The 27,391-nt window shown below is 32.8% G+C and overlaps 1 protein-coding gene across 1 annotated transcript in view; it reads right to left on the bottom strand.

Annotated features, from left to right (window-relative positions):
* Positions 1 to 25,780, bottom strand: part of LOC129733053 (glypican-6) — a 71,452-nt gene extending 45,672 nt beyond the window's left edge. The window contains exon 1 of the mRNA XM_055694605.1: positions 24,558 to 25,780. Coding sequence (XP_055550580.1) covers positions 24,558 to 24,813 — 256 coding nt within the window. The 5' untranslated portion in view covers positions 24,814 to 25,780. The remainder of the gene's footprint in view (positions 1 to 24,557) is intronic.
* Between the last annotated feature and the right edge of the window lie 1,611 nt (positions 25,781 to 27,391).

The raw sequence follows: 27,391 nt of genomic DNA, 5'->3' as shown, positions 1-27,391 counted from the left end.
TAAGTTGTCAATTCATGGTGTTATACATGTATTTAAATGTCCTCTTCAACCATAGAAACCGGATTAGGAAGATAACATATATATGAAACAATGAAACATCGAAAATTACTAGAAGAAATGAAAATTGCAGCGAAAGACATTTTTCCTGCTGATAAGTATAATGAACTTCAAATTTTCTGGAAACAATTCAACACGAGATTTAAGCGATCACAGCGGAAGATGATAATGCTGATGATGATTTTTCAATTTGTAATTAGTTTGTATTACTTATGTTGTTTTAGTTTATTTAAAAAAATATAAATATTTCGGCAAAATTTGTTTAGTTCAAGGGGTTGTCCATAAATTACGTATTTTTTCAATGGGAAGGACGCCCGGTGGCATTACTTGTGGTCAAAGATCATATAATTCTATAAAAAAGGAAAAAAGTGCCAAAAAAATATTAAAAAATGGATTTCGTGCTTTATGGACGGCCCCAAACAAAAAATTGATGCCAAATTCGTGTTCATCGCCCCAAAATTATGTAAATACCAAGTTTTTGTCGCATTTATCGACACTTTTTTGCTTGGCCAGCCTTTGTATGGAGTCGCCCCACTGTGCAATGATATGCAAATGACATTTTAAAATAATAGATGAGAAACATTTTGTGTTCTCTAGTGTCATCGATAAAGATTTACAGTACTTTTTCCAGAACAAATAAAATCCGTTAGGAAAAACGATCAAAAATGGTTGAAATGTTATTATAAATTGATTAGGGTATCGAACGTCTTTGGCAGGTTTTTGCATAATACTGCTGCAGAAAAGCTGCCAAAGAAAACTTATTAATTTATGTTTTACTTTGTTTTGCCGTGCAAATCATAAATAATACTGACTGTCGAAAATAATACTGACTGTTACTACAAACGCAAATCCTAAAACCCGTAACGGTTTGGCATCTAAGACCGTGAAGAAAATCTGATCTTTTACGATTTTTAGTTTTAAGTTTAAAAATTATAATTTCAATAATTCATAATTATGAATCAAATTCCAACTCATCTGATGAATCCAATTCAAAGTTTATGAACTTTATCCTAAGTTTAAAGAATTTTTATTGTAGTTTCATGAAATAAATGACTGACTTCATAAACCAAAACACGAATTCAAATATAATGTCTAATTTCATTCGTGGAACGCTAGATCACATGAATTATATTTTCAGTTTCGTGATCGATAAATCATGACATTAAGATTTAATGAACCAAAGTGAAGTTTCATAAATTAAATGTACACCCAGTCCGCACAAATGACATGTTGGTGGCCTTTAAGAGAAGATTAATATTCGTATTAGGAATATGTTCTGTAAATGGTCAGGAATGCTGAAAAAGCGTCGAAATGGCGGGGCTTAGAGCCTTATACAATTTTCTGCATTTATATGTTTTCAACTGTGTGATCTTTATAGGAGAAACCAGAAACGTTTCTAATGTTGTTTTAAGTTGTCATCGCGAGTCGTATTTTTATCAACACATTCATGAATATTTTTCGTGACAAAGTTCTAAAATAAAATATACTGTTCGTGACCAACTCCCGAATATTGCTATTTAATTTATTTTATTTCGCCGATAAAATTTAGAAATGATTGAACGTGTACATATTAGCAATAACATAGAACAAGTTGAATTTGCGATGAATACCAAAAGCTATTTTCAAATGCAATCCCATTTTCATGGAGAAAGTATGTCGCCTACCCCTTGAAATTTTCGCGCGCCTTCCCAAAAATTAGGTTTTAGATAGTATTCGTAAAATTATTAATATTTTAGAAACACTAAAAATGAAATTTATTGTTTTTTTAAGCGTCTGTCTGTTAATGGATAACTCTTGTTGTAATTTTGTTACAAAATATATGAAAATTATCAAAGAAAACTTCTAAATCATATTATGGTTTAATCTTAAAATATATGTACTACTTTCGTCAAGCATTGCCTCCATTTTAGTGAGCCAACAAACTTTTGGTGCTCGTCACCAATTCTTGGTGACTTTCGTAAAAAAGATGCATTCCTCTTAATAACGGTTTTGGATCATTTCTTTATTTTCCAATAAACATCAATTAATACGGGGACTCTTTTGAGACTAATCGAACGTTAGTTTCAAGAAATATGTGACCTTATTAATTTCAACTAATCTTTTCGAAGCTACTTGATTAAAAAGGATAGTTACTAAAATTCCGCGAAATTTTTGAAAAGATCACATATTCATAACAACATTTGACATATTCTTTACAAAAGTCACGGTGACTAAAAAGTAACATTTGTTGATTGAAGCCCGATGTTCACTTTTTCTGATATTTATTTAAACTAGAAGAGATGATTACCAAAATCACTGCGACAATGTTAATAACATATAAGTTTTTCCAAAAGGTCACAAATTCTATTAAACAAAACTTTTGACAAATATTCTCTCACAGAAGTCACAGGGGAAACTATTCCTATGAAGGTCACCATGAAGTTATCAGAAAAATTTAAATGTACCTTTTAATGACTTAGTGACTATTCTAAGGCAACAATTGTAAGAAAAAAGTCTTATTTTATTTGTGACTCTCGGCAATTTCGTGAATCGGATCGCACAAATCATGATTTCATGAAACTAACCCAATCAATCATGAGTTCAATTCATGGTTTCCTAATCAAAGCATGGTTTTATAAATCGAACACCCGATTTCATGAGTCAAATGCTATATGTCCCGACTAGCAACTCATGATTTCATAAATCAAAATCATGTTTCCAGTAGCCAAAGCAAGAACTCATCAATCGAACGCCCGATTCCATGAGTCAAATGCTATATGTCCTGACTCGCAGCTCATGATTTCATAAATCAAAATCATGGTTCCAGTAGCCAAAGCAAGAATTCATAAATCGAACACCCGATTCCTGGAGTCAAATGCTAAATTGCATGACTCGTGACTCATGATTTCACGAGTTCAGCTCATAATTTCATGGGCTAGAATAAGCCAAAGCAAAAATTCATAAATCAAACACTCGATTCCCGGAGCCAAATGCTATATTTTATGACTCGCATTTCATGATTTCATAAATCACAATCATGGTTCCATGAGTCAAAGGGAAATTTCATTAATTGAACTCCCGATTTCATGAGTCGAATGAGTCAAATTTCATGACCCATAAATCATGGTTTTAATCCAAATTGCTCATGATGTCAGCAAAACAGTAACGCACGGGGTGCGTTACGAACAATTGGCTAATGATTCCATGAGTCTTTACTCATGGTGTATATTCATATCATGAAAATACATCCAAATCATGAAATCATGAGTCATTTTGCCCGTTTTCGAGATTTTATTTCTACCCGTGTAATAACGATAGCTTTGAAGAAAAAGTTTATCCATAAAAAGTCATCGAAGATGCAATGTGTTTTGCTCTCTCAGGCAATGCTTATGTAAATTTCAGCTAGATTGCTCCTACACAAATTCGTTTACATAAAAATCAGTTGCTAATAGTTATTTTTTTCTTAAAAGCATTTTGAATTTTAGTAAAGCTATCATACAATGAAATTTGAACACAACACGCAAAAGTTCGAGCTTTCACCATCCAATGTGTCCTCTTCAAAACGCACATTGATTGCTCTGATTTCACAAAAAAAGTGAAATGCATAACGCATCAGTTGTACAATGAATAAATTGACAGAGATCGGAATCAGAATATTTATCATACACACAAAATCGTGTTGTTTCGGTAAACTTCGGCTTCGGGCTAACGACCTGTTTTGAAGTGCTCAAAAAACCGATCCCTAAACACTGTCAGCAAACGAAAGAGCCAATAGCGGGCCTTGTTGCAACAGGATTTACTGACGCTGGTGTCAGTAATGTGGAACCGAATGCATATGAATAAAACCAAAGTCATGGTTAAATTCAAAATGTTTTGAACAAACCCAAAGTCGTTTTGTTAGTTATTGTTTCGATGATGTTTCTAAATGAGCGGATTCATGAAAGTGAAACGATCAGTGAATATTTTAGTCAATTCAAAATCATCAGTACTTGTTGTTGGTTGGACTGCTTCAACGATAGCAGCCTTTTAAAAAAAACTTGAAACTTTTAAAGTATAGGGATTTGGAGGTGCTGAATACATTCAAAATACGCTAGAACATCAAATGCGTTATTCCCAGCACACATTTGTTGTACTGCTTGCAAACTTAATCAGTAAATGCAATGCGCTAATTTCGCTCATAAATGACGGTTACGCACATTCCAACTTTTGCGTGAACATCTTGTCTGATTTAACCCGCAAAAAGCATGAAGATTAACCTTAGTTTCACTGAAATACGAATATTAAGTTTGTCATTTCACGTTTTGATAACAAATATTTTACATTAGGATTGGAGAGCTTCACATTGAACTAATACATGAAAACAAACATTCGAATACAACAAAGTCTTTTGTTACACGATTTTTCACACAGTTTCATTTTACACGTTTTTTACGACGATTTTCCATATAACGCGATTTTTTTGCGTCGTTTTTTTTCATATAGGTTCCGCGGATTTGTACCCAATTTTTTTTTGGACGATTTTTCGTCCTCGCGTAAAACAGTTACAGTAAGAAATGGAAGCGGTAACAGATTATAGCAGGATGTTCTTTACACAGTTACATGTTTACACATTTTTCACAAAAGACTTTACTGTATTGCACTTTACTGTGCCCCTAGGGGTACGCGAAGGCCTTCAGGTGGTACGCGAAAGAAAAATGAAGAGTAATGGCGGACAAAGCATTTTTTCTAATACTCAATTTGTTGTTCAAACTTGCTTTTAAAATATGACTGTAGCAATCAAACAAATCATAGTTCAATTTGAAACCTAAACTAGGCTACCACAACATGATCTACCACTGCTCTCTCTCACTCTGCGAGAACATTCCAAGCCAGGGGGTACAATTTATTTGGAAAATATCGCCAAGGCTGAGAACCGCTGGTGTATTGCATTGAGTTTGGAAAGTTTTACATAATTTGTTTTTAAACGCTATTCTAATTACTAAACTTTTTGAGTAGGCTGTAAAACCTGAAAATTTCAAAGTTTTAAAGTCTAGGGTCATAAGTTGATATGAATTTCTATTATATTTGTTTATTGAAATATTAATTGTTAAATAAAAGCCGTTTTAATTTAAAGAACTCGAAAAAAAATTAATTATTTTTGTATCAAAAGAAGAACACGTGTTCAATTCAGTCCTGTATTGTAACAAATGATTAAATGAAAAAATTGGTTTGACTATTTTGTAGATTAAACAATTTTGACAGCGACAAATGGCATTAGCAAAACGTCTGCTTAAATAAATGAATGAAATTCCAAGTTTTGGAAGATTACTTAAGGTTTTTCAAATAAATTGTTTTTGAGAATTCTCTCGATTACAGAAATTACATGAAAAGCTAATTATTCTTGCATCTCTAAGCCTGGCTTCCATACTGTACGAGTGTTTTGCTTCGGCACAGTTTGAAACACCTCAAGATATTCTGTTTTGGAATGGCAGAGCAAAGTAATACGAAGTCGAAAGTCCAAAATTTGATGCTCTCTGAACAGCAAAAGAGAACTGCGGCTCGAGCAGTCCAGCAGGAAATACAAGGAAAAGAAAAGGTAAACTCTGGAATGTACCTCATAGCTTATTTTATGTTTCGTTCTCACATTTCATAAACAACATCTAGAGATGATTCACTCATCAGTGTGTAGTAGATTCAAAAAGGATTTCTGGGGTCAATTGAATTTAAGCGTCAATTACTAAGCCAAACTTATGTTTCGTTCATGATTATTATTAGTTGCGGCGAGCTGTTATAACATTGTATACCGCCTATTGTTATTGCATTGTATATTCGATACCATGCATACCAACAACATTAACAAGAACTCTTTCCCAACATCAGAGTTGCATTACTGACTTAGTGAATACCATTTAATAGAATGATCCACGGCACTGTTTTCATATGTATTATGCTTGAGTAACTTATGAACACGGATTGTACGCTTTTGAAAATATTCCATAACTTTTCATACAAGTGTATGAACGAAAAACAAACTGCAATAGGCAGGAGAGGAAGAAAAGGGAAAAGAAATTCACACACTGGAACTTGAAAAGTACCGGTCGATTCAAGTCTGAACATGCGGAGATGCCGAGATCCGAACATCTTCTCTCATACAGTTTGGACGGTTTTGTTGTAAAACGACCTGCGCATGGGAGAAAACGCAAAAAACAGTGAATGGAAGAGAGCAGAAATAAATAGTGAAAAGATTTTTAGTTATTAATTTACAACTACTATCGCAAAATACTTTGTTCGGAATGAACAACCGTGGGTCAATCTAGGCGAGATAACTAAACCATCAAAAGTTTCGAAAATTTACAATTAGAAAATATGTCCAAAATAACAAATTGTTGGTTTTTATGACACCGTTCCTTTTCCTTATTTAAAGTAGGAAGCGCTTACAAATATTTGCATCACGTAAGACAGGGTCCAAAAAACTGTCAGGAAGGCAATTTTTATTCCTGTTCAGTTGTAACAAAAGCATCCTATCCTACGCAGCTTCGTTCAGTATTGTGACAGACTTAACTTGCTAATATTAAAATGTTTCCACCTAGAACTAAACTTGAAACAATTGCAATGTTTAGGTCGTTTTTTTCAGTGATCTACTCGAGTTTTAGCCTACAACTAAAATAACTTTGATGTCGAATGACTCTATTTAATTTTCTTCTGTTGGCTTAAGCTGGTGGGTTCATTTCACCTGTCATTTAAGTATGAAGAGAAACACAGTAAAAACAGAACAGATGAAGATATTCAGGCTTGTGTTATTCGCTTTAACTCAAACACAGTGCAAAGCATTATGCACAGTAGGGTTGGGCGATATTAATGCCGATGCTGTCATTATCCATGTTTAAACCTAAATATCGAATATTTTGGTATCGGCACGACGCGGTACAGATACTACGGTATTGTTGCTGGGAAGTAAGTTTAGACTCAATATGTAATAGAAATAGAGTACTTGATACCAATAATTCTTCGACCTGCGTATCTATACTTAGTATCGATTTCATCGCGGCAAAGTATCGTGATTCCAGAGTATCTATACTTTTATTGGTATCGCCCACCCCTAGCACACAGTAATGACTTCACGGATCGCCTATAAAAAGAATTTATGCCGGTGGTGCATCTGTATTCCATTGTCAGGTATTCAAAACCATTTTCACATTCCTAAATTTAAGTGTGAGAGCAACCTCAGACGGCCTACTGCATCGTCCATAATAACAAACACCACAACATCACTATTTCGAACACGGCAAAACTATAGCAATGTTTCCTACAGAGAAGCGGTGTGAGATAGGAAATAAAGATTAATACTTTATCAAGTAGGTGGCCTCCCATGTTAGTTCTTTAGAATATTCTACCCTGCCGACCACGGAGAATGCGCCTCATATACAAAGTTCTCGGGTAGCTCTTTTTTAATGTTCTTGCCGAATTCATTGAACACAGGAAAAATAAGAGCACAAAGCTCTGATGAATAGTATAACACAGGTCGAACGTCGGAAAGAAAGAAAAATACAATGGCTTGGAGCGTAAAAGAAACGTCTTGAGAAGAAGAAGGCAGCACATAAAAATTGGGAAATATATTAAGAAGTTTCGAAACGACGAGATTAAGGTAAATGATGATGATGCAGACCTTTCAATACAATAATAAAGGCATGAAAAGAGTCTCATGCTACAGTCTCTGCATGTAAATCTTCCATTTTAAAGTTTGATGGCTCGATAAATCTTTGTCGAACTTCCTTAATCCGGATTTTCAAATAGTTGAGCTGAAATTAGTCAGATTATCGAGGGAAATCTGTTATTCCATGAACGTTTTGTTTATTAACCATACAGTCATATGCACTGACATTAGGGATTGTATACGTTTGAATGTAGATTGCCGATTATCAAATGCTTTTTTTACTGCTTTTTTTGATAATGAATATTACTGAATTTTTAACATCACTACCAATGAAACATGAAAGCCTATCAATAATAAGCCTGCAAAGGAGTTGGCAGGAAGTCTAAATCAAGATTACCTATTTCTTCTGCCTATGCCGTTTGAAAGGTGTAACTAATTGACTTGTAGATAATTCTCTGATTCTTTTTCATTTTGTTACTTTTTTCTAATCAGACAACTGCTTATGGAGCACGATCGATAGAAATTTTTAATTACAACTGTATACAGCGTTATAAATCTAAATACTGACGCAATACGAAATGCGAAAAATAACTTTTTGATTTGTGTTTTATTTCATCGTATTTGTGTTTTATTTCATTCCTATTTTTGACTCAAACATGTTTATTTTAACATGCATTGGGTGATTTGAAATGACGAAATTTCTGTTCACTTTGTTACTCCCTCTACCAATTCCAATGAACATGAAAATAGCAAGGTTCTACAATATAAATGTCAAAAATTGGGGTTTTAGTTGGGAAGTACGCTAAAGTCGCTTTTTACGCGTGGGATACGTGCCGCGTAAAAAAAACCGCGTGAATTCCGGAATCCGCGTAGAAAAACCGTGTAAATTCCGGAATCTGCGTAAAAAAAACCGCGTAAATGCCGGAATCCGCATAAAAAAACCGCGTAAATTCCGGAATCCGCGTAAAAAAGCCGCGTAAAAAACCCCGCATAAAAAACGCGTAAAAAGCGACCTTAGTGTATTATCAATACTTGTGTAGAAGTCCATTTGAAGAAAAATGAAATGGTCTTCTACAAATAATAAAGAGTTGGTTTTCAATTAAGATGCGAAATAGGAATGTTTTTCGAATTATTTATTTTTAATAAGCTCTATCGTTTCAGTGTAATTCGGTTTAGACTTAACCTCTATATAACCAAAGGGTTTCAGGTTACATCTTTTGAATAGAATAATTTTTCAAACGTATAGAATGTGCAAAGTAGGGATTTTTCAGATGATTTAATATCTGCAGATGCGAATGCGGATATGTGAGTTCTGATGCGGATGTTCCGCATTCACAGATGCGAATGCGGATATCCATAATATCCCTGCTGTTTTATTTCTCAGTTTTCAGCTATATAATTTAAGTTGTAGAGTCGATAAACAAACAGTTATTTGATCAAATAGATAATATATATTGGCACATCCTGTTAATTTCTTATTAAGTTAAATTCAAGTTGAAGTTTTATTATAACTAGATTTTCGTCCAGAGTATCGTTATACGTCATAGTTATTACATGCAATCAATTCTTTATATCAGTATCAGAGCAAATTTGCAAAGATTGTGCGGCAAATGATGCTAGCAAGGCCAAGTTGTTATTTAATACCGTCGTGATCTCAAACTTACTTCGTATGGTGGTCGTTTTCTTCCAACCACCGCCAGACATAGTCTGACGAATGCCACTCCCTAACTTTAGCATTTTTTTAAGGTTTATTTTATTTTTTACGGTAGGGTGACACCCAATACCTTTTAGATTCTTTTCTCAGGCGAGACAGTCAATACCTGTGACTAAACAAATAGCTAGCTGAATGCGACCCGAGGATTTACTTAAAAAGGATTTTACATACGCTAAATGTAGAAACGAAACTGCGATAGCCCGTGGAAAAGCGTGAGTAAGAAATTATCTATTTGAGTTAATATTGAAGCTAAAGGTAAGTATTGATTTCGACAAGTAATACCTACATTTTAAAAAATATGCATATACATAGTATTTATAAAAGTAATGCACTAAAAGGTTGAAACATAAATTGACCTGTTTAAATATGAACTCTATTCATCATATACAGACCTCGTTCGATTTTGGCACGTTTCGTTTTTGGCACGGTTCAATTTTGGCAACATAAAAACTTTGGACGTGTTGCCACCAGCAACCATCCAAGCGTTGAATTGAATTTTCGCTTCAACCCGGTAGGCATCGGACATCACTGTTCGGATTGGTTATATAATTGGCTATTGAATTTTCTCTTTAGTCCGGTAGACATCATAAAAAAATTGAATTTGGACGTGTTGCCAAAATCGAACATGGCCTGTACCAAAATTTTAAAAGTTTGTTTACCTTAATAACTCCGACTATCAGTTAGTTAATCATTTGAACGTATTGCGGAAGCAACCTACATTGAATGTACACAAGTAACACGTATGACGGTACCGACCAACTGCATCCTGTGTGTTCTCACAAGCTGTTTGATGGTAGCAGTAAATTACATACATTCATCAGAAAATGAGAAAGTGTGAAGAGGCAAAGCTCGCCAAACACGTTTTCTTTCGTGCAGCACATAGCGTTGCGTTGTTATTGTTTTGTCATTATAAGAGAACGGAGGCGCCAGTGCAAGCAACTGTTTAGCTAGCCCATCTTCTTTGTTACTTTCCGTATGCCCAACATCCCAATTCCGATACCGTCCGTACCGCCTCCTAGTACAAGTACCATGCCGACCCGAAAGAAGGAAACGAAGATAGACTACGCATGTCGTTCTTGCAGAACAGAGCGGGATAGAAGAGCATTGTTGGAATAGGAATGCAGACCGCATGAAAAACCTTGTTCAATCCACCTAAGAGGTGCAAGACATCTATAATAATTTATCGAAATACACCAATTATAAACTTAGATACTGACAAGAACTTATAGAAGGCTGTTTATTGAGCTTATTCACACATGAGTTTTACTGAGCTTCAAAAGACATATCTCATTTTACACAGTCGATTAGGGTTCATCTGTTTGACGATGTGTTTCACAGTAGGTAGCTCTAAATTATACATTTTTCGATGAAATCTCATCAAATCGGCAGCTTACGGTAAACTTATTTCAGTTCCTGTATATGTTTAGCTTTTTCTTTTATATTATTCTCTCCGTTTCTGAGGAGTGTAGGATGGTCAAATACCACCCAATGTGAGTATTTTCAGAACCAAGACGATGCCAGAGATCAGAAATCAACCAAAAACAATGATTTGAAAACCAAGATGGCGACTTTGAATTCTGAAAAACAGCGTAGAATAATCAAAACCTATGCAATATAAGTATTGTCATAATCGGAATTACGTCTTTACGTCGGAAATCAACCTCAATCTTAATTTTCAAATTCAAGATACTACTTCCAATTTTTGAAAAACAACCTGAAACAGAATGTAGAATGTTGCGCAAACCAGGAGAACGTCTCAAGGTAAAAAAAAACCGTCCAAGGGTACTATTTTAAAATCCAAGATGGCGACATCTGGTTTTTTGAAAATCAGCTAAAAATGGCCAAATACAATCCAATATGGATATTTCCTGACTGATGAAGACGATGCCACATACAACCCGAGAATCAGCTGTTTTGTTTTAAATCTAGATGACGACTTCCGGTTTCTGAAGTATAGCATTAGGTTGTCAAATACCAAGCAATATAGGTGTTTTGGAATCACGAACATACATTACATCATTAAAAGAGTGTCGTGAATTTGCAATCGTGTCATTTGTAAACGACATCGTTTAGCAGCGCATTGATTCAGCTACACTTTTATCTAAGCTAAATTTCTACGGACCCATTAGACAACTTCGATATCGAAACACGTTTGCCACCAATCATTTCCGCACAAATTATGCAAAATTCAGACCTTTGAATCGCATGATGGCCACTTACAATCAATACTGCGAAACCATTGACTTCACAATGTCTCGGCATAAGCTTGAACACTTTTTAGCTCAATACGCAATCACAATGCTAATTGAATGAAAAATAGTTTGTAAGTAAATATTGTATAAGAATATTGTATATTGTCTACTTCTGATTGACGAAATGAATAAATCTAAAGGTCGGATATCGACCCTAGATGCCGTTTTGGAATATAATATGGATAAAAAAGCAGTGGAATAAAAGAAATGATTTTAAAATATGAATGCTTTTGAACCGACTTTCGCCGGGGACGTTATACTAGCTCCGAAAAAATTGTGAAATTTCTGATTTACAATCAATTGCTTTAGAAGCTGTCAAATAGCGTTGTAATATTCACAGTTTGGTAAAGTTTTTTCGATGATGTTTCAGAACAAAAAAGTTCAAAATTGTAACTGCTTGTTTAAATGGCTGTTTGTTACGAATGCACAATGGTCCAGAAACCAAATTTAGGAGGAAATTGGGGTCTAGAGCTCTATAGCAATGTTTTAGAGAAAAACTTTCTTCTACAAAGTTGTTACATATGACAATGCGCTTATTGAAAAATTATCAAAAAATTAGGGTGACCAAAATTTTCGAAGCAATCAACTATCTAACTTTTTTATCTTTGAAGATAGAAGAAAAACTTGTTCTACAATTTTATAGCTCCAATAATTTTAAGTAACTTTATAAAAAAAGTTTTTTTCTATCCTTGAAAACAACCGATTTATATTGAAAAAACACATTTTGCGCTCTAACTTCTTTATTTCAAGTTTCACCTTTAAACTTTCATCAAAAAACATGCGTTTTTCATTTGTATGTCATTCATTTTGGGGCAAACATAAAAAATATCTCTTGGTCTCATTTTGAAGGGCATACTTGACTCTATAAATGGAGGAACTTTTAGAGATATGTTATTTTTTAAATTTGAGTAAATTCAATTTAAAAACAAGACGAAAATTTCAATAATTTTATACATTATGCATATAAAAGCACCCACATTTATGTTTTGGTATTTTTTCTTATAACTAGACGTAATTACCTTTAATTTGACCCAAAAAGATCGAAAATCGATCAACTGGTTCAAAAGTTATGAATTTTTTTAAAATTAAATACATCGAACACAGTCATTTTTTATGGTCACCCTATTTCGCAGTTGGTCACGCAAAGTGCTTCAATTGTGCTCAAAATCGCAGGGATTCATCTATGTTGAAAATAATCAAACCCGTATTGTTTCGTTGGGTTGTTAAGGGGACCAGTTCCGAAATAGGGTGACCATAAAAAACGGCTATATTCGATGTATTTTATTTAAAAAAATTCATAACTTTTGAACCAGTTGATCGATTTTCGATCTTTTTGGGTCAAATTAAAGGTAATTACGTCTAGTTATAAGAAAAAAAAAACCAAAACATAAATCTTGGTGCTTTTATATGCATAATGTATAAAATTATTGAAATTTTCGTCTTGTTTTTAAATTGAATTTACTCAAATTTAAAAAATAACATATCTCTAAAACTTCCTCCATTTATAGAGTCAAGTATGCCCTTCAAAATGAGATCAAGAGATATTTTTTATGTTTGCCCAAAAATGAATGACATACAAATGAAAAATGCATGTTTTTTGATGAAAAACATCAATAACTTTGAGTAGAATAGAGATAATAACGATATCAGAATTGCAAATTGCTTCTCTTAAAAAGCTTTAAAAGTCGTTCAAGGGCAGGGGTGAAACTTGAAATAAAGAAGTTAGAGCGCAAAATGTGTTTTTTTTTTTTCAATATAAATCGGTTGTTTTCAAAGATAGAAAAAAACTTTCTTTTACAAAGTTACTTAAAATTATCGGAGCTATAACATTGTAGAACAAGTTTTTCTTCTATCTTCAAAGCTAAAAAAGTTAGATAGTTGATTGTTTCGAAAATTTTGGTCACCCTAATTTTTGATAATTTTTCAATAAGCGCATTATCATATGTAACAACTTTGTAGAAGAAAGTTTTTCTCTAAAACATTGCTATAGAGCTCTAGACCCAAATTTCCCCCTAAATTTGGTTTCTGGACCATTGTGGAATGGTTAGAAACGCTCAATAAAGCAAGACTTCCGATACAAATAACGTCAAAAACAAAGTAGTCGTAGCATTTGATCGATAGGCCGTACTTTTTAGATCACCTGCACAATAAATTTTACAACCAAAATTTTTTAAGAGGATCAGGCCGTTTTCAAAAAAGTCGAACGAGTTTATTAATTTCCATGTACTTTTATTATACGAACCTTTCGAACTAACTTTTTGGCAGAATTTTTGTTTATTGCGATAATTTACACTCAGCATTTTTTTCAAGTGCAACACTGAATCAAGTCAAACTTGTTTGAAATACGTACATCATGTTAAAAATAGGATGAAATAGAAAACTTAGAAATAAATGTCATACAGAGTAGGTAGCAATTTTGTAACAACAAACTAAAAATCAAACAGAAATAAAACAAATAAAAGATATGTATGTATCCGAAGTGTTTCTAAACTACTTAAACAAATTTGTACCGGATACACTTCTATTAGTATTTTTGATTGCAGTCATTCAATTGCTTGATAAACATGGTTTTTACGTGTCAGCATTTCTCATATTTATTTGAAAAAAAAAAGTTCAAATGGGAACGAGCTGCTGTGATATTTTCATCAACGTTGATAAACACCACTAGCTATCGACATACTAAGAACACTCATTTAGATTAAGGCTTCTGAAGCCAGGCTCATGAGAGACATAAAAGGACAAAGATAAATAGCCACGACAGATACGAGTCAGAAAGAAAAAATGTACAATGTATTTACATCGGTTTCACGCTTTAATGCTTGATGCTTTACAATCCGAAAGCGCTACATTCAGTTCGTGTAGACAGTTTTCCCAAGAGATTGCACTGAGTTTAGTGAATGATTATAAACTTTATACTAAAATTCTACTGGCAAAACCACATATTCGGACTTTATAGTTCACATAATTATTTATATTGAAGGTAGACGACTTGTGTAAACCGCCGGCGTATCTCCTCTGGGTTCCACCAATGCTCCAAATAATTTTGCCATATGGCATCATTCGACACATTGAACATTTCTCGATTTAAAATGAATTCAATGACTTTTTCATGATTTAGAACCCCAATAGATGTCGCTTGATAGGAAAAATCACATCAAGTTAGTTTAGTTTTGTACGTGGACGCAGAAGCTATCCAACTATTATACTGGGCTGATTCGGGTTAGGGACTCTAGTATAGGGCTAATATGTCCTAATAGCTAATCATGCCAGACAGAAGAATAATTTCATTATATATATATATATATATATATATATATATATATATATATATATATATATATATATATATATATATATATATATATATATATATATATATATATATATATATATATATATATATATATATATATATATATATATATATATATATATATATATATATATATATATATATATATATATATATATTATGGTGGGGAAAAGTGATCGATTTTCCAGAACCAAGTTTTTTTGGTTCCTTTTGGGGCCCCTAACAACCCTAAACTTACCGAAAGTCGATTGGTTTTGTCTCCGCTTGGCGCATTGCATTTCAAATTTGTATTAAAATTTATATGGGAAAACCTACTTTTTTGCATTTTCCTTTTTAGAGAGCTCAATAATGATCTAATAATGCACTACATTATGTAAAAGTATAGTATTTTAGATGCCTAACAACTTTGCAGAAGGCACTGAAGAGCTAGGATGTCCCTAAGAAGGGCTATAGCTGTTGAAAGTTGAGTATGTCGTTTTAAATGCAGAAAATCTTGTTTTCTGCCAACATTACTAATGTACCGGCGCCAGTAGGATTCCCATCAGGAATAACTTGTCGTAACGAGTTTATACACTCAGCTGGATCGAACAAACAAATTCAGGTCAATATTGTAGGCATAGGTAGAATCTACAACGTGTTTTAAAAGTTATTTCTGATGGAAATCTGACTGAGGCCGGTACACTGGCAGTGTTGGCAGAAAAAATGATTTGCAACATAAATTTTGACATACTCAACTTTGAACAGCTCCAGTAATTTTTTGGGACACCCTAGCTCTTCGATGTCTTCGGCCAAGTTGTTAGGCATCAAAAAACCTACCCTTTGAAGGCATTAAATCTAAAGTTTGAGCCACTTTGAGCTCTTTAGAATTGAAAATGCAAAAACGTTGGCTTTTCCATACAAATCTCCATATAAATTTGAAATGCAATGCGCCAAGCGGAGACTAAACCAATCGACTTCCGATAAATTTAGGATTGTTTGGGGCCCCAAATTGAACAAAAAAAACTTGGTTCTGGCTTTCTGCAATCAAGTTTCGTTTTTTTCCATATAACGATTCCCCACCCTAATATATATATATATATATATATATATATATATATATATATATATATATATATATATATATATATATATATATATATATATATATATATATATATATATATATATATATATATATATATATATATACAATATATACATATACAATCAATACTGCGAAACCATTGACTTCACAATGTCTCGGCATAAGCTTGAACACTTTTTAGCTCAATACGCAATCACAATGCTAATTGAATGAAAAATAGTTTGTAAGTAAATATTGTATAAGAATATTGTATATTGTCTACTTCTGATTGACGAAATGAATAAATCTAAAGGTCGGATATCGACCCTAGATGCCGTTTTGGAATATAATATGGATAAAAAAACAGTGGAATAAAAGAAATGATTTTAAAATATGAATGCTTTTGAACCGACTTTCGCCGGGGACGTTATACTAGCTCCGAAAAAATTGTGAAATTTCTGATTTACAATCAATTGCTTTAGAAGCTGTCAAATAGCGTTGTAATATTCACAGTTTGGTAAAGTTTTAGGTTTTGAAAAAGTGAATTTTCCCATATAAAATCGTATGGAAACTTTAAAAATCGGGCGCAAATCGGGCGTTTCACCGATCAATCTGAAAAGTTACACAGTTGTTATAGGATCCATGAGGAACACGAAAAGTGCATTGGAGCGAAAAAATAGCACCATCGCTTTTTTCGCATATAACCGTGCCCCAGTCTAATATATATATATATATATATATATATATATATATATATATATATATATATATATATATATATATATATATATATATATATATATATATATATATATATATATATATATATATATATATATATATATATATATATATATATATATATATATATATATATATATATATATATATATATATATATATATATATATATATATATATATATATATATTAAGGCTTCAGAAGCCTTAATCTAAATGAGTGTTCTTAGTATGTCGATAGCTAGTGGTGTTTATCAACGTTGATGAAAATATCACAGCAGCTCGTTCCCATTTGAACTTTTTTTTTTTTTTCAAATAAATATGAGAAATGCTGACACGTAAAAACCATGTTTATCAAGCAATTGAATGACTGCAATCAAAAATACAAATAGAAGTGTATCCGGTACAAATTTGTTTAAGTAGTTTAGAAACACTTCGGATACATACATATCTTTTATTTGTTTTATTTCTGTTTGATTTTTAGTTTGTTGTTACAAAATTTGCTACCTACTCTGTATGACATTTATTTCTAAGTTTTCTATTTCATCCTATTTTTAACATGATGTACGTATTTCAAACAAGTTTGACTTGATTCAGTGTTGCACTTGAAAAAAATGCTGAGTGTAAATTATCGCACTAAACAAAAACTCTGCCAAAAAGTTAGTTCGAAAGGTTCGTATAATAAAAGTACATGGAAATTAATAAACTCGTTCGACTTTTTTGAAAACGGCCTGATCCTCTTAAAAAATTTTGGTTGTAAAATTTATTGTGCAGGTGATCTAAAAAGTACGGCCTATCGATCAAATGCTACGACTACTTTGTTTTTGATGTTATTTGTATCGGAAGTCTTGCTTTATCGAGCGTTTCTAACCATTCCACAATGGTCCAGAAACCAAATTTAGGGGGAAATTTGGGTCTAGAGCTCTATAGCAATGTTTTAGAGAAAAACTGTCTTGTACAAAGTTGTTACATATGATAATGCGCTTATTGAAAAATTATCAAAAATTAGGGTGACCAAAATTTTCGAAACAATCAACTATCTAACTTTTTTAGCTTTGAAGATAGAAGAAAAACTTGTTCTACAATGTTATAGCTCCGATAATTTTAAGTAACTTTGTAAAAGAAAGTTTTTTTCTATCTCTGAAAACAACCGATTTAAATTGAAAAAACACATTTTGCGCTCTAACTTCTTTATTTCAAGTTTCACCCTTAAACTGCCTTTGAACGACGTTTAAAGCTTTTTAAGAGAAGCAATTTGCAATTCTGATATCGTAAATATCTCTATTCTACTCAAAGTTATTGATGTTTTTCATCAAAAAACATGCGTTTTTCATTTGTATGTCATTCATTTTTGGGCAAACATAAAAAATATCTCTTGATCTCATTTTGAAGGGCATACTTGACTCTATAAATGGAGGAAGTTTTAGAGATATGTTATTTTTTAAATTTGAGTAAATTCAATTTAAAAACAAGACGAAAATTTCAATTATTTTATACATTATGCATATAAAAGCACCAAGATTTATGTTTTGGTTTTTTTTTTTCTTATAACTAGACGTAATTACCTACAATTTGACCCAAAAAGATCGAAAATCGATCAACTGGTTCAAAAGTTATGATTTTTTTTAAATTAAATACATCGAATATAGCCGTTTTTTATGGTCATCCTAAAGTTTGAGCCACTTTGAGCTCTTTAAAATTGAAAATGCAAAAACGTTGGCTTTTCCATACAAATCTCCATATAAATTTGAAATGCAATGCGCCAAGCGGAGACTAAACCAATCGACTTCCGATAAATTTAGGATTGTTTGGGGCCCCAAATTGAACAAAAAAAACTTGGTTCTGGCTTGGTTCTGGGGGAAATATGTTGAAAAACAGTCATACAAGTTCATTAAGCAGACAGTATGTGAAGTCATACATTCGTTGATTTTAGTGGTTGTTTGTTTCTATAATATATCTAGATAAGCTTTTCAAAAGGTCCTATCTGCTTTCATCGTTTTTCCGGGGCGTCTTTTCTTTCTGGTAATGGTTCCGCTTTAGTAACTCTCCCAAGCGTGGTTTTCGTTCAGAAGGCTAGAGAGATCCCTCCGCTATCAACTTGTGCAAATAGCGTGCAATAAAAGGAGTTTAATAAGTTGTAGTGATTAAATCAAAGTGATCGATAAAAAAACGATCAAAGCAGATAGGACCTTTTGAAATGTTTTTTTAGATATTGCATATGCAATTAGTGATGTCCGATTTTTTCAACTAATCATTATTTTCTCGGCGGTAGGTAATCGACATCGATTAATTGACATGAAGTAGTCGATTTCCGACAAAAATCGTTGCAATCCTCAATTGCAACGATTAGCTCACTTTATAGTCAGTAAGATAATTTTAAGTTTATTTTAAGTTTCGTTTTATTCCTTTTTTTCTGCCTGACAAGTAGGTTTAATAATTTTCCTACTATTACATTAATTTAACTGCGAAAGCTAATAACATTCAATAATATAAAAAGCGTACAAATATATATATATATATATATATATATATATATATATATATATATATATATATATATATATATATATATATATATATATATATATATATATATATATATATATATATATATATATATATATTTTTACGCTTTTTATATTATTGAATGTTATTAGCTTTCGCAGTTAAATTAATGTAATAGTAGGAAAATTATTAAACCTACTTGTCAGGCAGAAAAAAAGGAATAAAACGAAACTTAAAATAAACTTAAAATTATCTTACTGACTATAAAGTGAGCTAATCGTTGCAATTGAGGATTGCAACGATTTTTGTCGGAAATCGACTACTTCATGTCAATTAATCGATGTCGATTACCTACCGCCGAGAAAATAATGATTAGTTGAAAAAATCGGACATCACTAATTGCATATGCAATATCTAAAAAAACATTTCAAAAGGTCCTATCTGCTTTGATCGTTTTTTTATCGATCACTTTGATTTAATCACTACAACTTATTAAACTCCTTTTATTGCACGCTATTTGCACAAGTTGATAGCGGAGGGATCTCTCTAGCCTTCTGAACGAAAACCACGCTTGGGAGAGTTACTAAAGCGGAACCATTACCAGAAAGAAAAGACGCCCCGGAAAAACGATGAAAGCAGATAGGACCTTTTGAAAAGCTTATCTAGATATATTATAGAAACAAACAACCACTAAAATCAACGAATGTATGACTTCACATACTGCCTGCTTAATGAACTTGTATGACTGTTTTTCAACATATTTCCCCCAGAACCAAGCCATAACCAAGTTTTTTTTGTTCAATTTGGGGCCCCAAACAATCCTAAATTTATCGGAAGTCGATTGGTTTAGTCTCCGCTTGGCGCATTGCATTTCAAATTTATATGGAGATTTGTATGGAAAAGCCAACGTTTTTGCATTTTCAATTCTAAAGAGCTCAAAGTGGCTCAAACTTTAGGGTGACCATAAAAAACGGCTATATTCGATGTATTTAATTTAAAAAAAATCATAACTTTTGAACCAGTTGATCGATTTTCGATCTTTTTGGGTCAAATTGTAGGTAATTACGTCTAGTTATAAGAAAAAAAAAACCAAAACATAAATCTTGGTGCTTTTATATGCATAATGTATAAAATAATTGAAATTTTCGTCTTGTTTTTAAATTGAATTTACTCAAATTTAAAAAATAACATATCTCTAAAACTTCCTCCATTTATAGAGTCAAGTATGCCCTTCAAAATGAGATCAAGAGATATTTTTTATGTTTGCCCAAAAATGAATGACATACAAATGAAAAACGCATGTTTTTTGATGAAAAACATCAATAACTTTGAGTAGAATAAAGATATTTACGATATCAGAATTGCAAATTGCTTCTCTTAAAAAGCTTTAAACGTCGTTCAAAGGCAGTTTAAGGGTGAAACTTGAAATAAAGAAGTTAGAGCGCAAAATGTGTTTTTTCAATTTAAATCGGTTGTTTTCAGAGATAGAAAAAAACTTTCTTTTACAAAGTTACTTAAAATTATCGGAGCTATAACATTGTAGAACAAGTTTTTCTTCTATCTTCAAAGCTAAAAAAGTTAGATAGTTGATTGTTTCGAAAATTTTGGTCACCCTAATTTTTGATAATTTTTCAATAAGCGCATTATCATATGTAACAACTTTGTAGAAGACAGTTTTTCTCTAAAACATTGCTATAGAGCTCTAGACCCAAATTTCCCCCTAAATTTGGTTTCTGGACCATTGTGGAATGGTTAGAAACGCTCGATAAAGCAAGACTTCCGATACAAATAACATCAAAAACAAAGTAGTCGTAGCATTTGATCGATAGGCCGTACTTTTTAGATCACCTGCACAATAAATTTTACAACCAAAATTTTTTAAGAGGATCAGGCCGTTTTCAAAAAAGTCGAACGAGTTTATTAATTTCCATGTACTTTTATTATACGAACCTTTCGAACTAACTTTTTGGCAGAGTTTTTGTTTAGTGCGATAATTTACACTCAGCATTTTTTTCAAGTGCAACACTGAATCAAGTCAAACTTGTTTGAAATACGTACATCATGTTAAAAATAGGATGAAATAGAAAACTTAGAAATAAATGTCATACAGAGTAGGTAGCAAATTTTGTAACAACAAACTAAAAATCAAACAGAAATAAAACAAATAAAAGATATGTATGTATCCGAAGTGTTTCTAAACTACTTAAACAAATTTGTACCGGATACACTTCTATTTGTATTTTTGATTGCAGTCATTCAATTGCTTGATAAACATGGTTTTTACGTGTCAGCATTTCTCATATTTATTTGAAAAAAAAAAAAAAAGTTCAAATGGGAACGAGCTGCTGTGATATTTTCATCAACGTTGATATTTTAAGTTTCGTTTTATTCCTTTTTTTCTGCCTGACAAGTAGGTTTAATAATTTTCCTACTATTACATTAATTTAACTGCGAAAGCTAATAACATTCAATAATATAAAAAGCGTACAAATATATATATATATATATATATATATATATATATATATATATATATATATATATATATATATATATATATATATATATATATATATATATATATATATATATATATATATATATATATATATATATATATATATATATATATATATATATATATATATATATATATATTTGTGGCAGAACACACAATATTAATTCTGAATAGATATTTTAGTACATAAATAAATCATTACAAACTACCGCCCCTTCCCCCCCCCTAAAAAAAAAGTAGTCGATTAATCGAATTAATCATTTGAGTTGGCGCTTTCCAAAATTGGAGAACTTTGAAGCATTATGGAATTCTTCGTAACGCGACGTGCACATTTAATTATTAACACAAAGCTCGTACAATTAATCACGTTTCATCGATGTGTGGAGCAGTTCACGAGAAAAATTTACGCGAATTGTAAACAGTTTAACAAGTAAAAATAACGCCATGTATCATATTAACTTTTACAAGCAAAAATTACTTCGCGAAAAATGTACAAATCAGAATCGAAATAGAAATCCATTGATGTTATTTTAAGTTTTATACATAACTAGCTGACCCAGCAAACTTCGTCTTGCCCATTTTTTTATATAAATAATTTCAAATATTCTTGTTGTGGAGTTGATTCTGGCCTCTGAGTATCATTCTGGTTTCGGCATTTGGTCATTTCGGCTGTTTTCCAGTAACCTAGAGTTACTGGACCTTGGATTTAAAAACAGCGTCTGGAGTCGATTCTTGTCGGCATGATTAAGTTCATTTTAGACTGTATTCCGGTCAAATTGGTTGAAATATCTGTTTCATTTGTAATTTTATTTCCGACGTTGGATATTCGTTAAATTTCTAAATATACTAGATATGAATTTAAGCCTCAGGAGGATAAAAGCGAGAAAAAAAATTTATAATAGTAAATTAAAAAAATTTTAAATCAGATCATTAAGGTAAAATGCTTTTAGAACATCAAAGTGTTCTTTGTGTGTTCTAAAAGCATTTTACCTTAATGATCTGATTTAAAGTGAGTGTTCTTTGTCCCGGACATTTCTATTTAAAAACAAACTTTCAGATAATTTCAAGATTTTCAGGGTTAAACGCCCTGACAATTATTTCCTCACTATTAACTTTTTACTTGGTTTTTACCTTGATTCACAAATGGAGATCATTTTTTCTTTCGCTAGTTGAAAGCAAACTCAGCTCTTCATCTGTTTTTTTAGTGTTTAGCTAAGTTCATGAAAATTTTTTACGTGTGCAGTTTTCGTTTGTGGATATTAAGTCATTCAGGATACTAGAATGTATGCTATTTTCAAAATTTATGTAGGCTTCAGAATTTTCGTGTATTCACGTAAAATTTGTGGCTCACGTGTTTATCACGGTTTCTCTGCGTAGATTGTATTTGAGTCTAAGTTGATGAAACGTTTGAGTCAATTAAATTGGAAAGTAGCATCGTAACTACCTTGTACATTCACGACTTTCGCACATGTGTCGCATGAATGTTTGTGTCGGAAAAAAACAAAAGGTCGTATTCAGGATTGAAATATAGTACCTGGGCTTCACTTGGCTCTTATTGTTTTGCTAGTTTTATTGCATAAATTCTTTCACCAATCGGACATTAAGGGGTTATATACCTTTTTGGTCGAGAAAAATGATGGAAGTTTGAATTTATTTTTAAGTGCATAGCACCATTTTCATAGCATCAAAGTGGTATTTTTCTGAAAGTACAGTTTATCAACAACAAAAAAATACGTTTGATTTTGAGATATACCAATTATCACTGGAGTAATGGCCGTTTCCCCGAAACGCTATTTTTTTTTGCAGAGGCTTGCGGTGATCCTGATAGAGACTCAGCGGATCAACCGAAATCGAAAAACTCATATTATTTCATTATTTTAGAAGTGCGCCCTTGAACGATCGCTTTTATGAGTATTTTGTTTTCAGTGCAAACGGGAACGTTTGTCCCAAAAAATGCACGTTTTGAGCGCAAAAAATTGCATCAAAAATTCTTTTGCGGCAAAATGTAACTGTATTTTTCAAAAAGCGACCGGCGAATTTTATAACGAAAATAAAAAAAAAGATGAAGGAAATCGGTTCAGTAGTTTTCCCGCAATCAGGATTACGGCAAAGTAATTTTCCGGAAAAAACTATTCCGAGATAATCGCGTGTAAAGTTTCAAGTTTAGCTTATGCGGCCGTGGCGAGGCGCGTTGCAAATCGCTCTAACTTTCTTCCTCTTGCTCAGATCTTTATGAAAATTTGTGGAAATGTTCTCAAGATGTTGTATTTGAAGATAATGTAATAAAAATTTTTCCGGTTTTTTGAAAACTAAAAAGGTATATAACCCTTTAATCGAGGTCATCTAATCGATTATCTAATAATCGGTACTTCGCTTAATCGATTAAAAATTATTCGATTATTTTTACAGATAATCGATTTAACTCGTTTAAATCAAGATGTAATCGGACATCACTATATGAAATATTCTATGAAGTTTCATTTAACGTTTGGTTCAGTAAAAGCTGTTAATCAAAACTTTCCATTTTACACAATACTGTCAAATAACAATTTGCGTTAAATCATACATTGAATTGAAAGGGTTCTTAAAAAGAATCTATTTTTTTTCTATTATATACGCTCTGTCCAAATTTATGTGTTGATAAACAAAATGCGTAAAGAAGTGTGCGAAGATACTTTCGAAACTATAAATACAATTCAACTTGATTAGATACCGAAAAAGTTTACAGTAATTACAAAAATGCTGATACACGATATCAATGTTTTGATAATGAAAGATTCTACCTGTAACTGGGTCAGCTGGAATGTTGGCTGCGTTAAAACCTCGCTGCTCGAAGATAGTATGTACATTGGTGCAAGTTCGCTTGGTGGCTGAACTAGTGCCAACTTCGCTGTGCAACTGATTCTCGCTACTATTACCAGTGGTAAGAGCAGATGGTGGGATAATATTTGCTGTCGTTATTTTCCATTGGCTCACCAAAATCAACAAACTAACACTTGCGTGAAAAACCGTAGCACTTTTGAGGTGTGCCATGTTCATTCTGTTTTACAATATCACTGAGTGATCAAGCACTGTATTTTATTAAATAGTTATTTTCTAGGGTATAAAAGATTTTTGTTTCGCCGCTATATGTGAATCATGAAAAGCCGGTCATATTTCTACACACATTCACATATACGTCATATAAAATCGAGCGAGTACACTTTCGACGCAGATACCTTCTCTCCAGGAATAATCACAATCAGGTTGAATGACTTGTATCACGATTTGTTCTCTGTTCATCAACTTCTTGCCATTTATTGATACTCAATGTCATAGGTTAGCTGTTTCGGTTTGTTATTAGTTTAGTTTACCACTCCGTACCAACAGCATCCAGAACAGTTGAAATTCCAAAAATAATTCACGAAAACATCACACCGAAATCGGCGGTCCTAATCATTTCGCGATACTTGCAAAACTATTAGTCAAAAAATCGCAGATCTGACGACACACACTATCAAATAGCTGCCGCCAACAGAACAGCACTCATACCAACGACAGATTTTCTCACGCACAACTCCTTGGTGGTTAATACGTCAAGTATGCGTTTATGGTTTCACTCCCTTCTTAATCCTACCACCATCAATGAGAAGAGAAAAGTGCACCTTTAATTTACGCTCTGCCACGGGAGAGTTGAACAAAAAATGTCACCACTACACCCACATAAATACATCAAATTTTTCTCAATGAACAAATTTTGCTAGCTCTTTTCGTCTAGCTTTTTTCACTCGCAAATGTATGATATTGCAAAGCGCGATTTTTTATTTATTACTATCTTTTTCAACACAAACACCTGAACGACAAAGTTAGCTTTACTTCAAATTCAGAAATTATAAAAAACTCAAAAGTCAGCAAAACCCGTGCTAATTTTATATCTTGAGGCATAAAACCAATTTAAACACCAAGCTGCCTCAATGCTGAAAACAGACTGAACATAACTAAAGAGAGAAAGATCTCAAACCTATGTGTTCAAGCCTGCCGTCGACTGTGGTCTGGACAGGAATGCCGTTAGGAAGAAGAGTAACGAAAATAAAGATGAATGAAAAAAAATCATACTGGTTGCTGTTGCTACACGAGAAGTCACAATTTGTTCAAAGTATGTCGAAGATATAAGGTATAATAATATCTCATTTCTTACACATTTTTCGTGATCGTCAATGATATGAAGCGACTACAGCCAATTTTGATGATTCATGAAGGTAATTTTTTTAAATCATAAAAAAAACCATAGTAACATTCGTTATCAGCAGTTACCGGAACCGCAAAAATTTGTAAATCCTCTATTCGTTCCCCTTGATATTGGCGATCGAAAAACACGTAGACTGGCAGGTAACATCTCTTGTCAAATGATAGCAAGCGACGACCGACGATTCGAAATTATTATGTTCAGCTGCAGTACCGCGTGTTCCGGAGTCATTTTCATAATATATGTCGTTGCTCATGTATTTTTTTTTATTTATCATTTATTTTATCATCAGACCGACATCGGTCTCCATGAATGCTGGGTGAGGAAAAGCTCACTTGAGGTGGTTGCAAGGACCTTCCTCAAATGTGCACAAAACCTCAGCATCTTTTAGTATACAACATATAATAAAACTAAAAAATAACAATACATCAGAATGATTAAAACAAATTATAAGAAAGTAATCTACGGCGGTACACGAATGAAGATTCATTAAAATTGAACAATTCGCTGAACTCGTTGAATTGGCGAATCATAGAAGTGATTGGAGAGTTTGCAGCGTACTGTGTTGATTGGAATCCCACCTGTAGCATATCTCTGGGTCGTAGCGTTCTGGTCCGGAGCATCAAATTCAGCAGTCACCAACTTGCAGACAAATACGGCTTGTGACACTCGACGCCGTTGATCCAGAGTTTTTATGCCCAACAGGCGGCAGCGGTCTTCGTAAGGAGGCAAGTTCAGAGGATCATTCCAAGCAAGATTCCGCAAAGCATACCGAACGAATTTGCGTTGGACACTTTCTAGTCTGTTTATCCAAACTGCTTGATATGGCCACCAAACAATACTGGAAAATTCCAACGTTGAACGAACAAGTGCACAGTACAGCGTTTTAAAGCAGAGCGGGTCTGTAAATTCACGAGCGATTTTAAAAATAAAACCGAGCTGACGATTTGCCTTGTCAATAGTAGCAGTGATTTGGGGTTTGAACGAGAGTTTTTCATCAAGTATTACACCAAGATCTTTCACTTGTTCAACTCTTTTCAGTTTTATACCAGCCATCTCGTAATCGTAGGGCACAGCATTTCTTGTACGATGGTAGCTAATAACATAGCATTTCTCAATACTCAATAACAAGCTGTTTCGAGAGCACCAGTCACTGAACAAGTTTAATAAGTTTTGTAACTACTTGCAGTCCTCATGGCACCTGACAACTGAGAATATTTTCAAGTCGTCAGCAAAAAACATTTTTCCTCCGGAATTGAGCAGCAGTGCCGCATCGTGAATAAAGATGGAAAATGACAGTGGTCCAAGATTACTGCCCTGCGGTACTCCTGAACAATTTGAAAACATGGCAGAATTACAGTTTCCAATGCGTACAAACAATTCTCTATGCAC

This window comes from Wyeomyia smithii, chromosome 3 (genome assembly GCF_029784165.1).
Source record: "Wyeomyia smithii strain HCP4-BCI-WySm-NY-G18 chromosome 3, ASM2978416v1, whole genome shotgun sequence".
NCBI lineage: Eukaryota > Metazoa > Arthropoda > Insecta > Diptera > Culicidae > Wyeomyia > Wyeomyia smithii.
Note: the sequence above shows the minus strand (reverse complement) of the source record. Positions and strands in the feature narration are given on the sequence as shown.